The sequence below is a fragment of the Lutjanus erythropterus genome, chromosome 12, assembly GCF_056507025.1.
Source record: "Lutjanus erythropterus isolate fLutEry1 chromosome 12, fLutEry1.hap2, whole genome shotgun sequence".
Taxonomy (NCBI): domain Eukaryota; kingdom Metazoa; phylum Chordata; class Actinopteri; order Lutjaniformes; family Lutjanidae; genus Lutjanus; species Lutjanus erythropterus.
This window is the reverse complement of record NC_139328.1, coordinates 28639841-28662010: the sequence shown is the minus strand read 5'-3', so window position 1 is coordinate 28662010 and position 22170 is coordinate 28639841. Positions and strand designations below refer to the sequence as shown.

Below are 22170 nucleotides of genomic sequence, written 5' to 3'. Positions count from 1 at the left end.
CTTCATCGTCATGGTCACAATAATAAACTGGTTAATGTGAAACATTCACAGTTTGGTTAAATTTAGGCAAGAAAAGTACTAGGTTTAAGAAAAGACCATGGTTTGGGTCAAAATAAACATGTTAGTCAGTTTGTTTTCAGAATGACAGCCTGTCAGACAAATGGGCTTTTGGTGCAATGGGACATTTCAAACTGTTGGGGTTTTGGAATAACGGACCACTGGAACAATGGCATTGCATCAGCAGGACCACAAACAGAAAACAAGACATGTCTCAGATGGTGGGGTTCGGTGTGAATACATCTTTTTTCAGTTTCGTAATAAAACCAATGAATTGTCTCTATGTGACATGCCAATATGCAGTTTTTACTGCGTAGTCACAAAGACCGCAAAACAGCTATACAACAATATCTTAAGTTTGTTTTAAGTTCGCCACCAGAAGTTTCTGGTCAAGATTAAGCAAGGCTGCAACTAAAAAACCCATGAGTATACTGATCTAAGCAATGGTGCATTTCATTGGTTCTGAATTCAACTTTACACAGTTGTAGCTGAAAGAGGAAGATCGTGTCCTATCTTCTTTCAGAATTTGCATAGTCTGGTTTTAATGAGTCAGTTTATCAGGAAACAGGAATTAGTTGATGACTCTTTTAATTTACAATAAACTAAAAAATGTTCCCACTTCCTGCTTTCATTTTTTGTCCATATTCTTTCAACATGTGCCCTTGTACTGGTTGTTTAAAACTTATGAATATCGCCTGCAAAGATGGATATATTGTTCAACATCAGTCGTATTTATTTTGACATACTTCGGATAGACAGCTACACGATTGAGCCAAATTATCCGAGATCTACTGACATCATACTTCTGTGTAATGTTTGAAGAGGGAGCTGCAGCGAACATAAAACGGTGGGTTTTCATTGGATCACTCTGGTGTCTTAAATGGCATCGTTATGATCTCAGAGGGTGCCTGCAGATTCTCAGTGGTGTGATGAAATTAAACTGCCACGCTTTGGCTGAGGTTGGGCTTCAGGCCTGGCAGAAGTGCGACTGTTGTCCTGACAGTCTGGTTTGTGTGTTTTGGTGATCAGGAGACGTGTAAACACATCGGTGAGTGCCTCTCCGCTCATCCATTTGTGCCACTGTCTTCTCTGTGTACTCAGTTGTGTTTGAGGCTGACAATAAGCCTGCCAAACTAAAATAAATATGCAAGACAAAATTCATGCTCTGTATCCCTGCAGCCTAATCCACTATGTAGAGCCTCACCGTGCTTTTACAATAAGCTTTTATGTGCGGTCGTAACTTTCTCTCCGTACGTCTGCGAAGGCCCAAGTCCCTTGAAAGCCATTACCGTCTCCCCACATCATGCAACTCCCTCTTCCTCCCAAACACGACATGATAGACACATTAACACCCCTTCACACCCAATTGAGCACAGCATCCAGAAAGAGGAAGGAAACACCATGAATGTAGAGGAATGCAGCCATTAAACAGAAGTGAATTAAGCAGCCTGTATGAAGGAGAACAGTAGAATCTGCACCCAACACACAGCTATGATACTCAAATATGAGTATTTATTAATGTAGTGTCACTAATGATGAGCTTCTGCTAATTTTTTTTAATTGTCTCAATATGTTTGTGTATTAAAAATGTAGATTAGTTACAATTAATGGTCCAAAATGGGGTTTATTCTCAGCATAGGGTGCTTAAAAATAAACAAATTCAAGCCTTGAAGTTATGAATTGTAACATTTACACATTAAAATGTCTACAAACACTAGACATATGTTATATATTTTGTTGTGTACTTACATTATTCAAAATGTGTGTTTCAAACACAGAGAAATCCATAATTTATTCACAGTAACGGTGGATTTCATGCTAGCCATTGCTAGCTAGTTGCTATAACTTTTGGGAAAACATGTTATATGTTGGATACGTCAGAGAGTGAGGAAGGAAGTTAGTGCATGTGACTAAACATAACGTGTAGCTGTCTAATGTCTTTTATTGGTGAATTCAGTTCATAGACCAACATAAGAGCTTAAACAGAAAATAAACAAGGCAAATAACACATTAGCTTGCTTAGCAAATAGTACAGGACTCTTGTAACAACATAAAATTAAAAATACATACAATGAACTTGAAAGTTTTGGACACAAATGAATGCAATTAACATACCTTGTTACCACTCTCGACTGGAGCTAAACTCCTTTTAACAGCTTCATTGACCTTTCAGAAGAAAACTTCCTTTTTCACCAGAAATGGCAACATAAGAACATAACAACTACACTTCAAAATAAAACTCATAAAACACTAATACAATTATTTTAACCACAGTGAATTGGGGTCATTTACATAACGCGAATAAAACATAAATCTTACCTTTCCCATGAACATGTTTTCTGCCTGAGTCATGTCACTTCACAATGTCATCAAACTATGTCTTTTGTTGTTGTTTTAATGTGAGAGAGACCTCTAGTGGCAAGAACTAGAACTTCAGTGACACCGGTGGCTGTTAGGTGAACTGCAATCAGCATCTTGCCCTCGCATGTGCTCACACTGCGTTGGCCTGAGCGAGCATCCTGGGTGTTGGTCACATGACACACACAAGACTGAACGTGAGTAACAGGTATCATGCTGTTAGGTTTGTGTGGTGGTGGATGCTCGTTGTTTGTTGAGATTAGTGGACTCTATTACTAAGCTAACATTATCTAGTGTTGCACACTGTTGGTGCTGCAGGGGAGCTGAAAAGAGGAAAGGCACTTGCGAGCACGCATAAACGTCACATCCTTTGAATTTTCCCAGAAGAACCCAGAGTCCCTTATATCAAAATCAGTCCAGAGGCCTTTATAGACAAAGAAGGAAGTCAGTGTCTCATTTTTTAAGTTATCTGTTCACACATCGGCAAGAAAAAACAATTAATACATCTGAATTGCTTCACACAGGAAGTTTCTACAGTTAATATTACAATAAATGACCCTTCATAAGTCTCGGCCCTTTTTGCTCTGTGCTCCCGTAACAGTTGAGCAAACATAGTACTTTGGCCAACTTTCTCCTTTTCCTGTAAAAACAACATATGGGGCACATCTTAAGTTAGCTAGTCTTAGTTAGTCTTAGTTGTTTTGCTAACACTAGCTAACTAACTAGCTAGTGTTTTATGTAGATTAGCTAGCTAGTTAGCTGCTAGTTGGCTAGTTTGCTAACATTAACTAACTTAAGATGTGCATATATAGCCTCTCTCTCTTTTACAGGTTCCTGGCAACATTTTCTAACCATTTTCAAAATTTGTTTTTTGTTTTTCTTTTCAGCACAGATGAGCACATCTAAGTACAGGAAAACAGGAAAGGAGAAAGTAGACCAAGTTACCAAGTTGTTGTCACTGGGCAACAGAGCAAAAAGTGGAAGGCTTAGGAAGAGTCAATTGTGAAAAACACACACTTAAAGTGTCTATACTCCTCATCTACAATATGTATGTACACAATGCTGAAACTTGAAGCTGTAAAACAGGTTTTCCTTCTCCTGGATTGACAATCTAATTGACTGTTATCTTGTTTGTGTCTCTCTTTTGTACAGCATGTTGTTGGCAAAATGTCTCCCTGACTGCTACTAATAATATTTCTCTGGTGTACATTACAGTTAATTGAAGTGCAGCAGCTGTCAGAATAATTACATGCTGATGTTTGCGACTTGGCAGGGAAGGATTACACTCAGCCACAAGCTCTGGAGAGTTTCCTTTTCTTTTCCCCCCTTCTTCTTCTCTGTCCTGCAAGCCGACGCTATTTCAGCCAAATGCCAACAGAAAAACTGGCTCTGAGACAGATGGAGGGAGAAAGAGAGAGACTGATTCTGTTTGCCTAATTGGATACACACTACGGGACAATATGGAAAACTGTGGTCATCACTGGACTTGTTTACAAATGGAAAACTATTTAAAATATGACAAAAATTCAAATGTTATAATTTATATACAAACAGTTAAGCTTTTTTCCACTATTGTTCTTTATTTCTTTGTTAGTTCGAAGTTCAAATCCAGCTGTCCAAGTGACCACAACTTCTCCGTGCTTTTGTTGGTGAGGAGCAAATCCACTCTGCAGGAATCCACTGGACTTCAGCCTCTTCTACCCTCTCGAGGTCCGCCTTCAGCTCTCTGAACGCCACGGCGATATCTCCGTTAACAATCACCTTGTCAAACAAGTGACCACACTGACTCTGCATGGCTTCAGCCAAGTCGATCATGTCCTCGAAATCCTCCTCCTGTGACAAGAGAACACCTTCATAAATAAAATGTGGTAACAGGCAAAAGTGTCTGCAGTCATGTGACTCGGACTTGGATCAGACTCTAGTCACAAATTTCATGACTTTGACTCCACTTGATATTAAGGAAGAAAATATGTTATTAAAAGTTCAAATTATTTTTTACAGGGTCCCCCAAACTCTCCTCTCCTCACAACATTAACACCAGACCACGATCTCGCTAGTAAACATAATGCATGGTGAAATGTGAACAGTCAGGTCGGGCTGTGAGATTTGTGAATCATACGGTGAGTCCAGGACAAATTTCTGATCATGTGAAGGCCCTTTTACTTGTGACTTGCAAAATAATGACTCGATCCCACCTCTGATCACGGGATGCTACATTTGGTCTCCAACAGATCTATTAAACTCTTTTCATGGTTTGATTTGTGCGTCCTTTGATTAACCACTGAGCAAAAGATGAGAAGAATCTGTGCAGCAAAGGAGCACTAAAAATAACAGTAATTAATGATTAATGATGATTTCATTGTTAATCTGACAAACACTGTTGATAAAATGCTAACGGACCAGTTAAAGCACGGCCATGTGGTGATGAAAAACATCCTCAGGGAAGTTGTTTTACAATAATCTGCACATACTGTAATGTAACAGGACATGGAACGGATCCCCATGACCATTCAACTGTACAGACCAAGGCGTGACACATCCATCGTTACATGCTGAGAGTAAAGGATAGGAAGCCTTTTCACACAAACCGTGGTACAATTTGAAAGCACAACCCTGTAAGATATGCCTGAACTATTAAAGGGTTGTGGTGCGTGGCACTGGGCAAACTCCAGCTGGACTGCAACACAGGTGTGTGACCTCGTGGGTTTAATAAGGGCAACATGGGCAGCTAGGGTCAAACAGTGAAAGAGGAGCCAGATGAGGACTATGAAAATGACTCAGCATCTTTTTCGTTGTGTCTAAAACTCATTTACCATCAAATGTGTATGGTTTTATTTTGAAACAGGTGAACACAAACTCACAAAAGCAACATAAAGACACGAGCAATAACCCTTCATCTTGTGGACAAAATGTACCCACCGATATGTTATGGAACAAGAAGCCACCCACCATGCAGCCTTGTAACTGCCCCTGTCTCTTAAACATCTCTTAAATGCAAACCACAGGGTCAGCCATGTGTAGGGCAAGGTGCATGCATGAGTACAGCAGTTTAGGTGTGTGTCTGTGGGGTTGGGTGGGTGTATTAAGGCCAGGGTGTTCGACCTCACACCGCCCTGCATGTTACAAGACACGGAACAAGCACCTGACTTCACACATGTACCTGATGTGTTTCGTGTGTTTATGTTCGGGTGTCTCTCTTACTGAAAAGACCCTGACTGAGTTCTTGTCCTCCTCGTCGCAGATGAATTTAGCTCTCCGTCTGGTGAGGCGTAGCTCCTCTATTCGCGGGGGCTTCACAAACACCACGTATGGTTTGAATTCAGATGTGTACACATGCTTTATTTTCTGTGGAGACAAAGGCAGAAAAGAAGGAAACAGAAGTAAGTACAACAAGCTGTCTAACCAAAACACAACAAAACACACAAAAAAGGCAATTTCAGGATCAGTCCATTGGCTTAAACACACCAAAAATCATAAAACTTGCTCTTAACTAAATGTTAAATAATATTAAATGTTGCAGCAAGCCAGTAGCATGTGATCCCTCACTGGCTTCCCACCACACAAACACTGCTACCTGTTTTTGATGGTGGACCTGGGCAAGAGGGGAGCACCAATGCCAGGAAATAAACCCTATAGTGTTGCACAGGTCAATGAAAATTTTATTTTAAGCTGCAACCAGCAGCTCTGTAGGTCTCTCTGTCGGTCAGTCAGTAGGTCCACAAAGATTCCCCAAACTTTGGAGGCCACAGTGCCAACTTCCCAAAAGATTCACAGACTCACACAGGATTTTGTGGAAAGATTTGTCATGAGCCAAAGGACAGCTGATTAACTGTTCATTCCAACACCGGCAAAAAGAGGGTGTGCCAGTGGGAGTGGCCTATGACAAAAAGCACATAACTTTTGAATAGATAACATTACTTAACGTGACCAAACTAATGAACTGTTAGTGGGAGACACTTTGGGGATGGGGTGGAGTGTTACTGAACTTGAAATTGAGCTCCTTTTTCCGCTGGGGTGACCCACATTTTAAACTTTAGGGAGTCAAGTGGTTTTTGTGTATGTGAATGCATGCACATGTGGATGCATGTGCATATACGTATATGTAGCAATATTTGGTCGCAGCTATTGTGAATTTGCATTTGTTATTAATCAAAAAATCACAAAATGAAAAAAAAATTAATTACTGGAAAGGGAATTGCCACAACGACAAAACAAAAACAAAACATTTTTGGTCTTAGTATGAAGCACTAGTGTGAATGACTTTACCAGGGATATTTTCATTATTTTGGCTTTTTTTGATGGCATAATACTTACACTGGGGTGCACATCCAGGAGACACACCTTGCCCTCAGCCATCACTCTGTGCACAGAGTCTAGACTTGTTCCATAGTAGTGTCCACGGTATCTTCCATATTCTATAAACCTAGAAACAGGGACAAAGAAAATGTTAATCAAACAACAGTAGGTATGGTGGATATCACTCTCATGAAAAGGAAGAGGAAGAGAGAGTGAACAAAACACAAGAGGGACTATTTTTAACACCATGGGAAAGGAACCTCAAGAGCAACATCTGCATAAAACAGTACCTATGATTGAGAATGTCCTCTTCAAACATGTGAATTGAAACAAAATGATAATCCACCCCTTCTTTCTCCTGCCGTCTCTTCTCACGTGTGGTGTCTGAAAGAGAACAGGACGGGAGGCTGACGACAGCTTTGAAAAGATGAGAAACCATCGTTTGTGTGTATGTGTGTGTGTGTGTGTGTGTGCGGGAGGTAAAGGTGACCGTTTTAAATGTCTGTCTTACGCGGTATGGTGACGCCATAGTGGTCGGGGTCGGATATCAGGAGCCTCCTCTTCAGTTCATTAACGCCAACGCCGTCGGGCCCTCGAGAGAAAGATCAAAACACTGTGTTCTGTATGTGCGTATTCATTCCCAATATCACTGTGTTCTAATGTTTTCCTCACGACAAGTCCAACATCAAATAGGCTCAGTGATCTGGTGACACATCTGTCTTTGTCATCAGAGGAGGAGAAAAGCAGCGAGAGAGAGAGTCAGACAGACGGAGCTCTGATTTCATGCTGATTTCAGTCTGAAAATTATTCTCCAAGCAGCAGACTCTTTTCCTCTTTTTGGCTGGCTATCTCGCATTAAAGGGACAGTTCACCCCAAAATCAAAAAAAATTATTTTTCTCTTACCTGTAGTGCTAATTATCCATCTAGATTGTCAGTCCTTACTGGATTTCGTGGGCTGTTTTGGGGATTTTTGCCTGATTTTACGGCAGATTTTCAAAAAAATAATTGCGATGCATGTTACAGTGTGTTTAGGCTTTTTGAAATGAAACTGCAAGAGAATTTTTTTTAAAAAAGGTGCTTTTTTCATTAAAAATCAAAGACAACTTGTTCCAGGAGAAATCAATGGACTGCATTTATATGGCCCTTTCCTTGTCTTACAACAACTCAAAGCACTTGACATTGACCCAATCACAAACACATTCGTACACTAAAGGCAGAGGCTACCATGCAAGATGCTGTTGCTCCTGCCAGTTGACCCTTCGCTACTCCCTGCCTCTTGGCAGCAGCTGTCCAGTCATAGATTAGCAACCATAACTTGGGCTGGCAAGCTTTCCATTTGTCTACATGCTGAGGGTGTGCAGGAGGCTCTGTAGAGAGCAACACTTGGCGTTTCATGAATCTGAATGGTGGTGTCTTTTTGTAGTCTCTCGAAAAATGTGAGACACAAGAGTACACGTGTGGGGAAAGGATTAAAATCTCTGTCCTCTGCTCTGTGAGAGGTCCGGCGAACTAATGTTAGCTTACTAGCTGCAGTAACTTTACCTCCAGCCAAACTTAGATAGACTTACTTAGATACCACTGTATCTGCATTTGTTATGTGGGGGGCTTGAGGAGGACGATGCGGGGTGATGTAGAATCAAAGGGGGTCTGCGCCGATGCATGTCACTCTCACTTGCTGTCTCTGGTTTCTTCAGCTTAGCTCCTATCCAATATCTTATCTCAGCTCTCTTCCATGATTGTGGTCCGGCTGGTCTGGCTGGGCGACTTGTCTCAAGGTGCGCTGCACTAATCGAGTCCCTGTGCTTTCTTTTCCCACATTAATTTGTGTATTTCTGTCATCTATCATGTAGATATATACCTGCCATATTTCACAGTCTTTTAGCATTAACACTGTATCATGTATGCAGCTGATAGGTAACTTTACATTTACACTTTCACAGGGTTCTTGTTTTAAAACATGTCTGATGAAAACATTAAAACATCGGCTGGAGACGGACTTCTTGGCCAACTCAAGGAGTTAGCAATAGCTGACATCAGCCAGCTACACTTATGACATCTGTTTGTGAGTCATTATCTTAGCCAACAAAATCCATCACTGTCAGCTAGAAATGAGAAGCTGGGAGCCAAGGATCAAACTACCAACCTTTTGATAAGTGGATCACCCCACTCCACACTGAGCCACTGCAGGGAATATTTGGTACATGAGAGGCTTTTTATACTTTGTGTTTCCCCCATCTTGTGCCATAACCTCGAGCTTGTAAACTGAAACTGTAGTAACTGGTGCTAAAGATGGCAGTGGTGGGATTTGAACCCACGCCTCCATAGAGACTGGAGCCTAAATCCAGCGCCTTAGACCACTCGGCCACACTACCTTCAGGAAATACACCTGTTAAAATATAAGTAGCATTGATAGAGCATTGATACATATCAACTATAACAATGATAAACCTTGTGTTATTTTCAGTACTCATGACAAAAAACCCAAACAAAAATAATAAAGCACTGAGTCATTCACCTAGACATAGTTGTATGACGTTTGCATACATCGACTGGGGGGAATTCTTTGGAAATTATGATGATTGGTCGAATTTGTCTAAATGTTGCGCCAACTGGACAAAACTGAAAGGTCAATTTAACGGGTTGAATTTGTGAGTTACTGACTTTAGACTTCTCTCCAATGTAATGGGACTTAATGGCACTCAGCTTATGATGCTCAAAGCTCCAAAAAGAAAAAAAAAGTATATTTGAAAAACTCAACAGCAATGTCTTTTTCCAGAAATCACGACCCTAAAATTAAATCCACAAACCTTGTTGAGAGCAGTTTCATCTAGGGACTACTTTCTTGAAAAAACCTTCAGATCAGTAACACAGTCAGAAAGACAGTAGTGCCCACATTAAACTGCTAGCATCAAGGTCTGCGGATGATCTTGAATAATCAGGTCATAATTTTGGAAAAGAGTAGAGTAATAGCACATAAAAAACAAAATAAAATACCATCATTGGTATTTGTTTCAGTGACTTTAAGCGTCAAGTATTTGTTTGAAAAAATGTAATGTAATATGATAAAATGATCATGATATGTCATCAGAGATCAAGGAAACATCCTAAGTTGAAGTACTGGTTTCTCTGACGTCAACACTACAGCTGCAGTGTCCTCCTTTAAAAATTCTGTTCCAGGCTGGGATAACCGTTTTTGTTTGCCCTTTTCACATTTACTGGAGTTCATATTAATGCTGAATGTTCACAGAATGAGTAAGTATCTGTTTATGAGTCATAAAAATCATTAATAATCTTTCAGAAGGAGGAGATGTTTATAACAGTTAAATTGAGCAAAATGTTAATGGAGTCTGGCAGGCAGTAAGACAGGCACTTTACTGTCACTTAACTCTAAGTCCAGAGTGTGCACTATCTGGGCTTTTGTTTCAGGATGTCAAGCTTAACTTCAACTGAGAGACAATTGAAAGGTAAAAACTGAACAATTTCCAGTATAAGACTCGTCATCACTTGTTAATGTCATGTTGTTCACATCTTGCGCTCCAACCCGAGCTTCCAGGAGGTGGCAGGGGGAAACAACTCGCTTCAACTATAGATTGTATGTTAAGTAGGATTTCAACCTATTTAATACACAGTTTATGGCTCCAACTCACTATTTGGGCTGCTGCTGTACTCATTTGTGAATTCACAATTCATACATATTGCTTCTTTAACATGGTGTCAACACCATACCATTGCTGAGGAAAAATATGTACTTTTGATGATTGGATGAATTGTCTCTTTAAATGCCCCTATACCCTCTGGAATATCCATTGCATCACATCTAAATGTGACATCTGCAAAGTCACACAGTATCAGTGTCATTATAGTGTAGGATGCACAGGATGAAGCGCGCACACACACACACAGACACGCTGCAGCATCTGGGATTTTCTTCTAAAGCTTTGTGCAGGCCCAGATTGCATCAGCCTCTAATGGAGCGCTGTCTGAAAGTAGGATTCCTGACATACCTGCCTTTTCCATCACAGCGTTGCATGAGCTCGATACATTACAAAATATCAAGTTTATGGACTCTCCACTCTTACACCGCTGATGTCTTTCACAGCTGCTCCACAGAACTGGAGAGGAGCATCGTCAGACTCTGTGGATACTTTCTTCTGACCTTTTTTTTTTTTTTTACAACAGTTACACGATCTGGAGGGCTTAGAGTGGCTGGCAGTCACTTTCACCAACTTTCCTGGGGCATAACGCTCTATTGTTTCATTCAAAGTGCATATGCAATGCAAACAAAAAAGGATATATTTCCAAACTGGTCAAACATTATCCAGCTGGTCCTGTTTTAGTGATCCAGGTTTTGGTTTTCCTGTCTATAACTCTCATTGCCAATAAGCTATATATTCTTAATGATGACCTCCGGTCAATGAAGAGCCTTCACAGCAGACAGTAAAACGTAATCCAGAGTCGGGGTGAGCTCCAACTCAATTAAAGAGGTCTAAATCTAAATCCAAGCTGTCTTAACTGTTCTAGTTTGATGATGGAGCACTTGGCTGACATTATGAGGGATCTTATTCACAATCCACTCATCCCTTTCTCTCCATTCAGCTATCATTTATCTCCTCTATCTGCTTTTGCTTTTGCACCTCTTCAGTTCAGTGTGTTTCTCTCCTCTCTGCCTTCCACTTTCAGTTTTTCCTTCCCCTCGTCCTTCATCTCTCCTCTTCTCCTCTTTCTTCGATTTCCCTCGGTCACAGATGACCTACAGTTGCATCGTAATATGACATTAAAAAGACCTTCAGCGGGGCTCAATGCAAAATTCCCCAGGGAGAGATATAGTTCAAAAATACATAGAGCAGGCCTGCAGGATTGGCAGAAAAGCGAATCTGGGGTGGGCCACAAGGTAACTTAAGAGAACACAATATATTCTGACTTGGAGTTTTCTGACAGTGTTTACGTGGTTCTGATGGGAAAGGATTGTTCGTGCACTCAAGAATGGGGACATAAATCTTCATCAATGCATTACTTTTTCTTTTGATCAACAACAGCTTCAATAATATTGTCCTTTTAGTGAATGGGATCACGTTATTTCGATTTTTTTTTACATGGAATAAAAAAGGGAGTGGGATAATATAAAACAGAACACTACTAACCACAGCGTGTACATATACCACAGCAACTACCATGTTAAAAGCTTTGTATATAGTAATGTTACACACATGTTAGGCATACAGTATATCACACTAGTTGCTCATAGACTAATTCACAGGACAGCAGCTTAGGGTGGGGCGATTCCTCAATGTAATTGATTACAGAAATACGTCAATTTGCATAACGTGTGTCGACTTGTTGCAATGAACTGCTGCACCTGGTCCGGAGAACAAGCTGCATCTGACAAACCTCGCTCACGATCATCTGAGGTGTGGGAGTATTTTAGACAGAGACACAACAGTATGCTTCTCTTTAATCTCCGCAAACGGGAAATGACATCTCACAGCAGGCCCCATCTCATGAGTAATGTCTGTACCGCTACTGTTATGGTAACGTTACAACTTGCGTCAGCCAGTGTTGCTATTTGGCTGTGTTATATTTTCTGTGTACATAAACTGCCACTTATGAGTGAGAAAATTCCTACAACTAATGTACAGATCATCATAATCATTAGATTAACTGTTTAAAAAATAATAATCTTTTGGTTCAGGCAAATAGAAAGTTACAAGCAAACTTTCTACACAAGTTCAGAACTCGCCTGTATGTTCAGCTCATACATACCAACTAGAACGACCAGACGGTGTCTGTCCTTGGGGTCTCTGTGGTAGGGCATCACCTCAATGTAGGTAGGGGGACGAAATGAGCCATGTACCCCTGTGCTCCACCTCCTGGACCGAGCTGCTTCTCTGGCCCAACTACTCTTTCTCCCGAGCCGGAAACTCCTTCTCAAACCAGCTGGAAAAGAGAGAGAGTGACCTTAGACCTGTCAGTTTTAGTCCTGTAGCCTGCAGTAATTGCTTTTTTTTTGTCACTTTAATGCAGCACGACAGAGCATCTGGCAGATCTTCATCTTATAGATCTGGTAAGGTGAATGTGTTAAGAAACAAACCCCTATAAACATCCAGCAGATGCAGAGCAACATTAGCATTCATTTGGAGTCACATTTCTGGCCACCTGGTGAATTTAAGTCCATTATTAACTTTTATTTTAGCTCCATTTTTGGTCTCCACCACTTCCTAAGGGAAATATCTGGTTCTTTAGCTGCTAAATGCCCTGGGAAGTTCACCAGCTAACTTTGTCTATGACATTTTTGGACTGCTTGGGCAAGAAAAAAAGACGTAGCGGGCTAGTAAATCCAGCAACTCACTTGCCAACACCTAGTTTTTTCCAGAGTTGATGATGGAAGTAGCCTATGACTGAGGCATCTCAATTCTTCCTCATCTGGAGGTTCGTGATCTGAAGTGCAACTGCACTTCAATTAGTCTGGGTACAGGAGTTTAGTTGGGTGACATTATAGGCTGTGGGCAAAACTCCTATGGTGAAACTATGTATCGCTCAGTCTGCTAGAAGTTTAAGCCTCGTATCTGAGGTGAAGGCTGAGGCAAGTCAGGTAATCACAAGACTGATTACTACAGTGTATCATGTTTCAAAAAACATGCAGCCGTTCACTGTGTACTCCAGTGGGATTACTCTGTTGAAGAGTAATCCCACTGTGTACTCCAGTGGGATTACTCTTCAACAGAAGAACCACCAACATGGTAACATGGCAAAACCACTATAAAATAAAACAATTTGGGGCGTGTGACAAAAGACTTTGGACAAGTAGATTTTATTAAAAACAACTTACTATTTATATTCCTCCTTTTTCTATTTTTCACTTTTATGATTTTGTGTTTCCTTGTTAAATAGCATTCAGACTGGAAGGCAAAGGAAGAATTACATCGTATAGGAAAACTTGTTTTTAACTGCGCATGACAATAAACGCTTTGACTTAACATGGCTTGACAAGGACTATTACAGAAGAGAGAGCTGCAGCAGGAATGGCAGGCAGAACAGAAGAGCGCAACGCCATTTAAGAAACCGTCAACACTGCCATACAAACTCCGGTGTCAAGCACGACCCCGGCACGAATCTGAGTCAAGAGACAACAACTCACGCGTTGCTCGTAGGCCGTCTGACAGCCAGTGTCTGCCATGCGACTGTGGTCTGGCCTGACTTGGCAGGCTCGCTCTCTTTCATGATGTTAACTGCTGCTAAGCGATGGTGCCAGCCAGGCTTTTTTTTTTTTTTCTTTTGACGTCAGCTGTAATTTCACTTTGTAAGCATATCTGTCCATTTCCTCTCTGGGCTTAATTCTAAGAAACACAGCACTATGTGAAGACATTTCCAACTTTTGTTTACACGAGAATTAAACTGATGATTTCACTCAGAAATGTGAAGGAGTAATACATACTTTATAAAAACCAAAGTTACACAACGAAAGAGAAATCTTATTTCCTGCAATGAAATAAGGTCTGGAGGAAAACATGATGTAATTGTCAGTCTTAAGTAATTTTGGCAGTGAAGTTCTCATCTGTTACTGAAAATGCTCTTAGTTGTTAAACTGTACTTCTCTTCTGGAAAAACTCCAAGACATGTCTGCTTCACCTGACAGATAAGATAACATGGAGAAAACAGCAATGACATGCAGCATATAAAATGGGCCTGAGTCCTTAATGTAAAGATTGTATGATATGAGCCACAACCTGCAGTTTCCAGTTTGAGGCATCATAGTCCTCCATAAATACACTGAGACCATTTACAGCACTCAAACAGTGCTTTATTATTCAGTCTTACCTTTTAAAGAAGGTTTGACATTTTGAGACATATGCACTCACTCATGTGTGAGATGAGAAATTGATAACCCTCTAATTTCTGTTCATTAAATCAAAAAGGAAACAGAGGGTAAAATGTTTTTTTTTTTTTACATCCAATATCCCTAATTTCCTAGCTGCTAGCACAGTAGCAAGGATGAGAGACTACTCGTTTACTTTCCGTTGCTTTTGAATTACCTCAATATGAAATATGTTCAAATTGTTTAGCCTAATATAATGTTTTATGTTTGTTAAGTTTATTAAGCATTTGTTCATGCATGTTTAGCTGTAATTATGTACATTTAAATGTTCTTTATTAACACTTTACATTAAAATTTGAAGTAAACTGGCATAAACCTATTCTGGACTTTGTGTTTTTACCCACACACCATCCTGGTCTCCAGCATCACCAAATACAGTCCACAAATATTTTAAAGTAGTTGTAGTACTGAAAGGTTAGTCAGCTAACTGGATTTCTGTGTAACTAACATTAGCAAGTGGTCCTACCTGTAACATTAAATGTTTTGTTAAATTATACATTGAGTTCTTGGATGATGACAACATTTTCACAGGTGAAGGCAGAACTTCAGTGTACTACGATCTTGTTCATCTTTTCAGATATTAAGACAAAAATGATGTTGAAATTTCCAGCCAGTGGATCATTTTTTCAATAGAGGCCATGATACTGAACTGACAGTAAGATTAGCTGGTTTCACTGAGATCATACAGTGTTGTGATGTGTGGACACTGTGCACCGCAGTGTCTTTTTCTTTATTTTAACATGAATCTTAATATTATAATTCTGTTAATAATCTCGCTTTTTTACTAAAAGTAACTGTAATCTGATATTGTCTTTTTTTCCTGTAACTGTAATGGAATACAGTTACCTTTTCTGTATCCTGATCATGTAATTCTGTTACATGTAATCTGTCACTCCCCAAGTCTGACAACGAAGGTCACCTGACTATTGTTACCATGACAATGGAGTTCACCTGACATTTGCACACCCAAATATGCTAAGATTAACTGCCTTGACTCCCTGACAAAGGCTTTTATGCCAAAACGCATCAGAATTTTGTTTTAAGGTCCAACATGACCATGTCGTGACAATAAGGCATTTTAAGTAGACTACGATTTTCAGGATAACAGGCTGATAAAAGTGTGATTTTGGTCAATGGGTCTATTGGGGTTTTGGAACTATGGTCTGTCTGGACATTGGGTGGTTTTCATTTACGTATAAACCCAGAGTTAAAGATAAGAAAGAACAAGGATTTTGATACAAAAATATTTTTTACATATAGTTCTAATAGAAGAGAACTAAACAGTTAACTTGGGAATACAGGATTAGAACTTTAATTGTTGTATTTCAAAGTGTTTTGAAATATGAAGCTAGAGCTGGTTAGCTTAGCTTAGCATAAAGACTGGGGAGCAGGTGAAAATAGCTAAGAACCCTACCAGCACCTTTAATGCTCAGTAATTATCAATTTATATCTTATTTGTTAAATCTGAACAAGAATTTGAGTAAAAAAAAACAACAAGTTAGGTCTGTGTGCTCCATCCCTGCGTCCAGGCTTTATGCTAAGCTGAGCTTCATATTTCATAATCAGACAGGAGACAAACATGTCAGACTATTACTTGAAGACCTAACCAGCCAGATAACCACAGACCACAGACAATCTGAAAGTTCAGTCACCCTGTCACCCTGTGTACAAACTGTTTTTCTGTTTTTCTTTCTTCTCCACCATGCCTTTACTTGTGTATCTACTCCACTAGTTCCCCTCTCTCTCAGTCACTCTCTCCTCTGATTACTCTGCATGAAGTCATTTGGTTTCGCAGCATCAATAAGGGTTTACATGCCAGACAAAGAGGAAACACAGAGTCTGAACCACGTCCTCAGGTGGAAGCTGGCCTGAGATAAGATGAAATGCAGATTATTAAATGCACATGACTCTTAGAACTGATACAGTGCAACATCTGTAATTACCTTGCCTTTTGCAGACGTGAGGAGCCTTTTTACAATCAGGCATACGTACACGCCCCCATATGCACATCCTCCACTGCTCGTATATGCACACACGTTATATCAAGCACATCATATCCAATCCGCGAGATCGAGACAAATGGGATAAATGGTAAGGCTAAAACCACATTTGCTGTTCCAGTCGTCTCCCACAAATCTCAAAACCACAGAACTACATCATCACATGAACTGGTTTGTACTGAGAATATAACCAAGGTCTCCTTTTGTTGCTGTTTTTTCTCCATCATTTTTATTGCTAAGTTCAATACAGATTCAACAGTACTGGAACATAACTAAGTACATTTACTCAAGTACTCTTCATAAGTACAGTTTTGAGGTTTTATTTCAGTTTTATGCAATTTAATACCTCTTCTCTATTATATCTCAGAGGGAAATGCACTTTTTGATTCACTACATTTACCTGATAGCTTAAGTAGTTACTTTACGGATTCTGATTATTTACACTAAATATCTCAAGGTCCGTTCACTGAATTGGTGCCATTTGTTGTAACTTTTCAAAACTCTCTCTGTATCCTGGCAATGGACACAACCTTCTTGTCAGGTGCTTTTTTTCACGCAGGCCTATGTTGGTGTCATTTTTGAGAAATGACCATGATCATAAAAACTAATTTGTCTTAATCCTTTACAAATGCTCTCTGCTCTAACAGTTTCCAGCTTGGATGTCTGCTCTATGTACATATGTGGTAGTGGTGGACCAGACTGCTTCCTAAACAAAGAGGACTGTGGAGCTCCAATTTTCCAGTAATTAAAATAATTATTTTCAGTCATGTTGTAATATATATTATTCTGAAATGGGACTGTCTGCATGACAAGTAGTTTTACTTTTGGTCCTTGGTATATTTGAATGATAATCCTTTTGAATGCATGACTTTTACTTGGGTATTCCTACACTGTTGTATTCCTAGTTTTACTTCAATATTCAATATATATATATGTTGTTGTGAGCTGTTTTGTTTTGTTTTTATCGTACTGGTCCCTTTTCCAGTATCAGTATCAGGATTTGAGTGGAACAAGTCAAACATCTCACCAATGTGGATCCCTGTAATAGCTCCATAGTCGACATCCTCCATGACTGGAAAAACAGGAAGACAGAAGAGGAAAGAGTGAGGAAATCGTGGACACAAACCACAGGGGGATGATATGTGCGTTGCTCTGAAATTTCATACTTAAAGTATTAGCATATGTTCTGACCTAAATGTCTTAATATTTTGCTTTGGGAATTCTAATAGTAGTTTTATTTAGAAATGATATCCACAGTTTAGAAATATTAATAACTACCTTACTCTTACAAAGTGATTGTTAGTGAAAATCTAGCACATTGCAGAAAGCCACATACTTTAAACATTTCTGGTTACAACAGAGGAACATTTAACAGGATCCTCTCCATTTTGGAAATGTGGTGCAGGGAGCATTACGGGATTATTATTTTTGGATAATGTACCTCTTAAAATCTTTAAAAACCTCAAACCAAAACCTAGAACATACACGTGTATCATATCATGCAAATTATGCTGAAGGTAAGCTTTCAAAAGTAAATTGAAGCAGACAGTACCTTCCCCCTCATCTGTGGAGCATGTGGAGAAAACAGAAGTAGTGAGTACGACAGGAGGGCGGCAGAGCTCACCCACGACCACGACCTTGACCGTGACCTTCAGACGTGACCTGTCCACCTCTCAGCTTAGCACTAAGGGAGCTTCAATATATGTGTGTATTGGAAAGTGTTAAAAGGTTTTATTCTTTTCAGGTGTGGTGATTTTATGGACAAATGTTGGCTCATCACCTGGTGGTTTGACTCGTCTGGGCTTGAACAGGGCTTTAGGTCTCTGTAGCGCAACTCTCCTGTAGAAAGCCAAATAAAACAAACCAGAATCAAAACAGAATTTCATTAAAATCTCTTATAGATATTATATGACAATGCCTGCCTACTAATTTAGCAGTATGTACTGATTTGGCCTGGGTTAGGGTTAGGGAAAAAGGGGTTTTGGAAAAAATCTCCAGCATACATCAGACCAGTCTATCTTGCCTAATGTATCCCAGAATGCAAGATACCGGAACACATCCAGCCAGGTCAATGGGAAAGTTTTTATTGTACAAAGTTTGTGTGCTGTGTCATCACTAAAATTGCTTTTGATCATTTTTGAAGCGAGAAATCAACTGTGTAAATTTCAGATATACAGATATAGAGCTGCCCTTTTTTTTTTTACTGGTGTTATTTGTTATTAACATTATATAGATTATATACATTTTTGACACATGTTATCGAAATTATGCAGCTATTCCTAAGGGTGAAATGTTCACAATATGACCAAGCATGAGTATTAACACAAACAAGAATCCCAGCAGTCAGCAGGTTTTATGAAGGCACCCAGTTTGATGTCATAAATTAATACTGGAGTCCGAACACTGAAATTGGGCCATAATACTTTTTTCATATTTCAACTGAACATGTTTCCTTAATCTCTTATGATATATTATCGTCATTTCATTTCATGAGTTCAATAAATACAATACATATTTCTCCTTTAACTTCTAAAGCAACAGAAATAACATCCGCAGTGTAGCAATGCGACAAAACACCAATGAATCTTGTTCCTTCCTATCGTTAGCCTGTGTTACCCATCTCTCAGATGGATGTGGGAAAAACATGATAATCCACATTAAAAACTTCTCTTTCTTTTAGAGTAACATTGTAAGGGGATGCGGTTTGACATTAGAGATGCTGTTGTTTACTTTGGAAAACTAGAAACCCTCTAAACCTGGCCGAGGTAATATGTAGGTGGTGGTTCTGAATACAGCCAGCGTTTTCAAGTGAGTGAAAGTACAACAAACGATCACCTCTCATGGAGCTGCTGCGAGGGGATGAGCCCTGCCCGAGTGTCGCCGTCCGTGGCGTGACAGGCCTGCCACCAGGTGTCATCCTCCATGCTGACAATCTGGAGGACGTCGCCCCTTTTAAAGGCCACAGCTGCGTCCTTGCACGGAACGGCGGGATCCTCGTTAGGATCATAGTCAAAGAGAGCTCGCACAAACAGCTGGGGAAAGAAAATCTTTTAATGTTCGGTGACAAAGGAAAATACACATTCTGCTGTATCAATTGATTAATTCTTCTCTTCTCCTACTGCAGCTTTGTGAACTCCCCCTGTATCCTGGCAATAGACACAACATCTTCGTCTGGTGGTTTCTCACATGTGTTGGTGTCATTTTTGAGAAATGACCATGATCACAGAAAATAATTTGTCTTAATCCTTTACAAATGCTCCCTGCTCTAACAGTTTCCAGCTTGGACATCCTCTCCATGTATGTGGTGGTAGCGGCTTAGACTGCTTCCTAAACAAAGAGGATTGTGTGGAACTCCAAATTTTCCACACAAGGTGCTCGGATTCAATTTTGATCATAATTGAGTTGATGCGGCTCAACACACGTGATGTGTGTAAAATGATAAATCAAGTGTTAAAATTATAAAAAGCTGTGCATTGTGAAGTCAGTGAGTGTCTTATCCTTGACTGTCTGATCTGAATTTTCTTCTTGACGGCGCGCTGCTGTATAGTGACAGCAATGTGGCAAAAACACAAAATATAACCAAACACACAAGATACCACTGATTTCATCTCCTTTTACTGAAACCAGGTGGAGAACTTTCCCCAAGCAGCCAGATCGCATGCTAATGTAAAATACACACAGCGTGGAGTATGTGTGGTTAATATTTACTGTACCTTCTTCTTATTTGATGCCATTTCTTCTTTGTAGGAGGCAGGAATGATTTTGAATTTAACTTCGCCCTTAGAATGAGCCTGCACAAAAAGGAGTAGTTACAAGAGTTAGCTATAGTTTGCAAAATGTTCTTATTCAATTTCATGCCAAGAGTTAAATGAGAAAATTGACATCATTCTCATGTCTCATGGTAAATATGAAGCAACACCCAGTTAAACAATAGTACACATTTTGGACAGCTGACTGTTTCCTGGCTGTAGCTTCATATTCCTGCACAGGATGAGGCAGGGCATATTGTGAATAAAATGTGAAAAATAGAGCTCTAAAACAAAAAAAAAAAAATCATTCCCATCATCATCATGAGCACTGTGGTTTATTTTGAGACAATCCTAAATGCACCTTTCAGCTCCTGTACATAGACAGTCAGCGTGTTCTCACTGCACTGAAGGTACCTCTTTAATGTCATTTCTGGAGGCGCCCCTATAGCATCATGTGCTGCAGGTTTTTTAAATGTAGCTAAACCTGCTAAAATCAGTGACTTGCCCTTGTCCTACTGCCAGTAGAAGAGTTCGCCTTTTACTTTCTCATGTGTGCTAGAAAGCCAAGACTGAGCTCATGTGTGCGCAGGAGAGCAGAGAGAAAGACATTTTTAAAGTCTTTGTGTGTTCAGTTCTCAGTAGTTTTGTAGCTTCTAACTCTGTGACTTGAAGTTTAGTTTCTCTTCTGCATCGCTGTTTGTATTTTCAGGTATCTGCTTTGTTTTAGTATTTCATGTTCCCTTCCAGCCAGATGCAGTCATGTTAAGTTACTGCTGATAAAAACCCCAAATTTCCTGATTTTGTTGCTTCAACATTAAAACTTTTAGATAACAAGCAACAAGGGACACGTTTATCCATTGTACAGATGCTTGGATAAAGATAAGTGCTTCATCAGTTAAATACACCCCTTCAAGCAGGTGCAAACTGTGCTGGGCTGACACATCAAGTCAGGTCAAGAACGCACGTGTACGGGAAAAGAGCGAAAGAATTGGAATTACCGACAGAGGCAACAAGCCTTCACTGCCTCCACCGAAAAAAGGAGAAAAATAGCCTGTCTACCTGGGTGTCATATTTCCATCTCTGCCAATCGGAGCCCATTCCCACTAAAGATAAAAGCCAGATGTTAGTGGATGTTAATGGGTTGTTTTGTCCAGAGTAAAAGGGGCTATAGTTTAAAGCATAGGGCCACTGACCAAGTGTTGCACTTTTTACTCCTGTTTCAATAATGACAGCGAAAAACTATAGTGTGCAGTTGTTTTACAAAAAGTATATGTATATACATATATATATATGTACTGATATTAATAGCCACAGAGATGGAAAAGAAGTTGAAAGGTACTGACACTTTGTCGGTTTTGATCTTTTCATGATTGATTAAAAAAAGAGAAAACAAATAACACTGAACAATGCTGTCTTATCCTTAAAATTACAACATTAAAAAGAAGAAAGGACAAGTTGAAAGCAAGAGGAGAGAATGAAACAGAAACATCCAATGAGGTGAGACTAACCAGAAGAGAAAGGATTTCCTTTGGCTTCCTGTCCTCCAGTGAGACTCCGTTCACCTCTTTCAGCTCATCTCCTTCATGGATCAGGCCTTCAAAGAGTTGGAAACGGCACTATTGGAAATTTGTACCACATGCTTCTCTTACTATGCATTGTCATACTGTTGCTACAACCTAAAGGTACAGGAAAGTGTAGGGTGGACACAGTTTCAATAATTGAGAGTTTATCAGCTTACCGCTTTTATCAGCTGCACCTCCTCTCATGATCCTCGCCACAACAATAGCCCCAGTGGATTTATCCCTCTTAATTGTTGCCCCCTTGAGGATGGTGATT

At 39.8% G+C, this 22170-nt stretch overlaps 1 protein-coding gene and 1 non-coding gene across 2 annotated transcripts in view; both read right to left on the bottom strand.

Annotated features, from left to right (window-relative positions):
* Positions 1–3127: 3127 nt before the first annotated feature.
* LOC146318150 (MAGUK p55 subfamily member 7-like) overlaps positions 3128–22170 on the bottom strand; it is a 30492-nt gene continuing 11449 nt past the window's right edge. Inside the window, exons 6-18 of the mRNA XM_084732726.1 lie at positions 22073–22154; positions 21843–21928; positions 20299–20376; positions 19421–19617; positions 18366–18424; positions 18138–18149; positions 17613–17657; positions 12473–12646; positions 7223–7303; positions 7002–7095; positions 6730–6838; positions 5617–5760; positions 3128–4248 (exon numbers count right to left, since the gene is read on the bottom strand). Of these exons, the coding sequence (XP_084588852.1) occupies positions 4018–4248; positions 5617–5760; positions 6730–6838; positions 7002–7095; positions 7223–7303; positions 12473–12646; positions 17613–17657; positions 18138–18149; positions 18366–18424; positions 19421–19617; positions 20299–20376; positions 21843–21928; positions 22073–22154 (1392 nt within the window). The 3' untranslated portion in view covers positions 3128–4017. The remainder of the gene's footprint in view (positions 4249–5616; positions 5761–6729; positions 6839–7001; positions 7096–7222; positions 7304–12472; positions 12647–17612; positions 17658–18137; positions 18150–18365; positions 18425–19420; positions 19618–20298; positions 20377–21842; positions 21929–22072; positions 22155–22170) is intronic.
* On the bottom strand, positions 9003–9084 carry trnal-uag (transfer RNA leucine (anticodon UAG)). Its single transcript has one exon. It is a non-coding gene; the product is annotated as a tRNA-Leu (tRNA).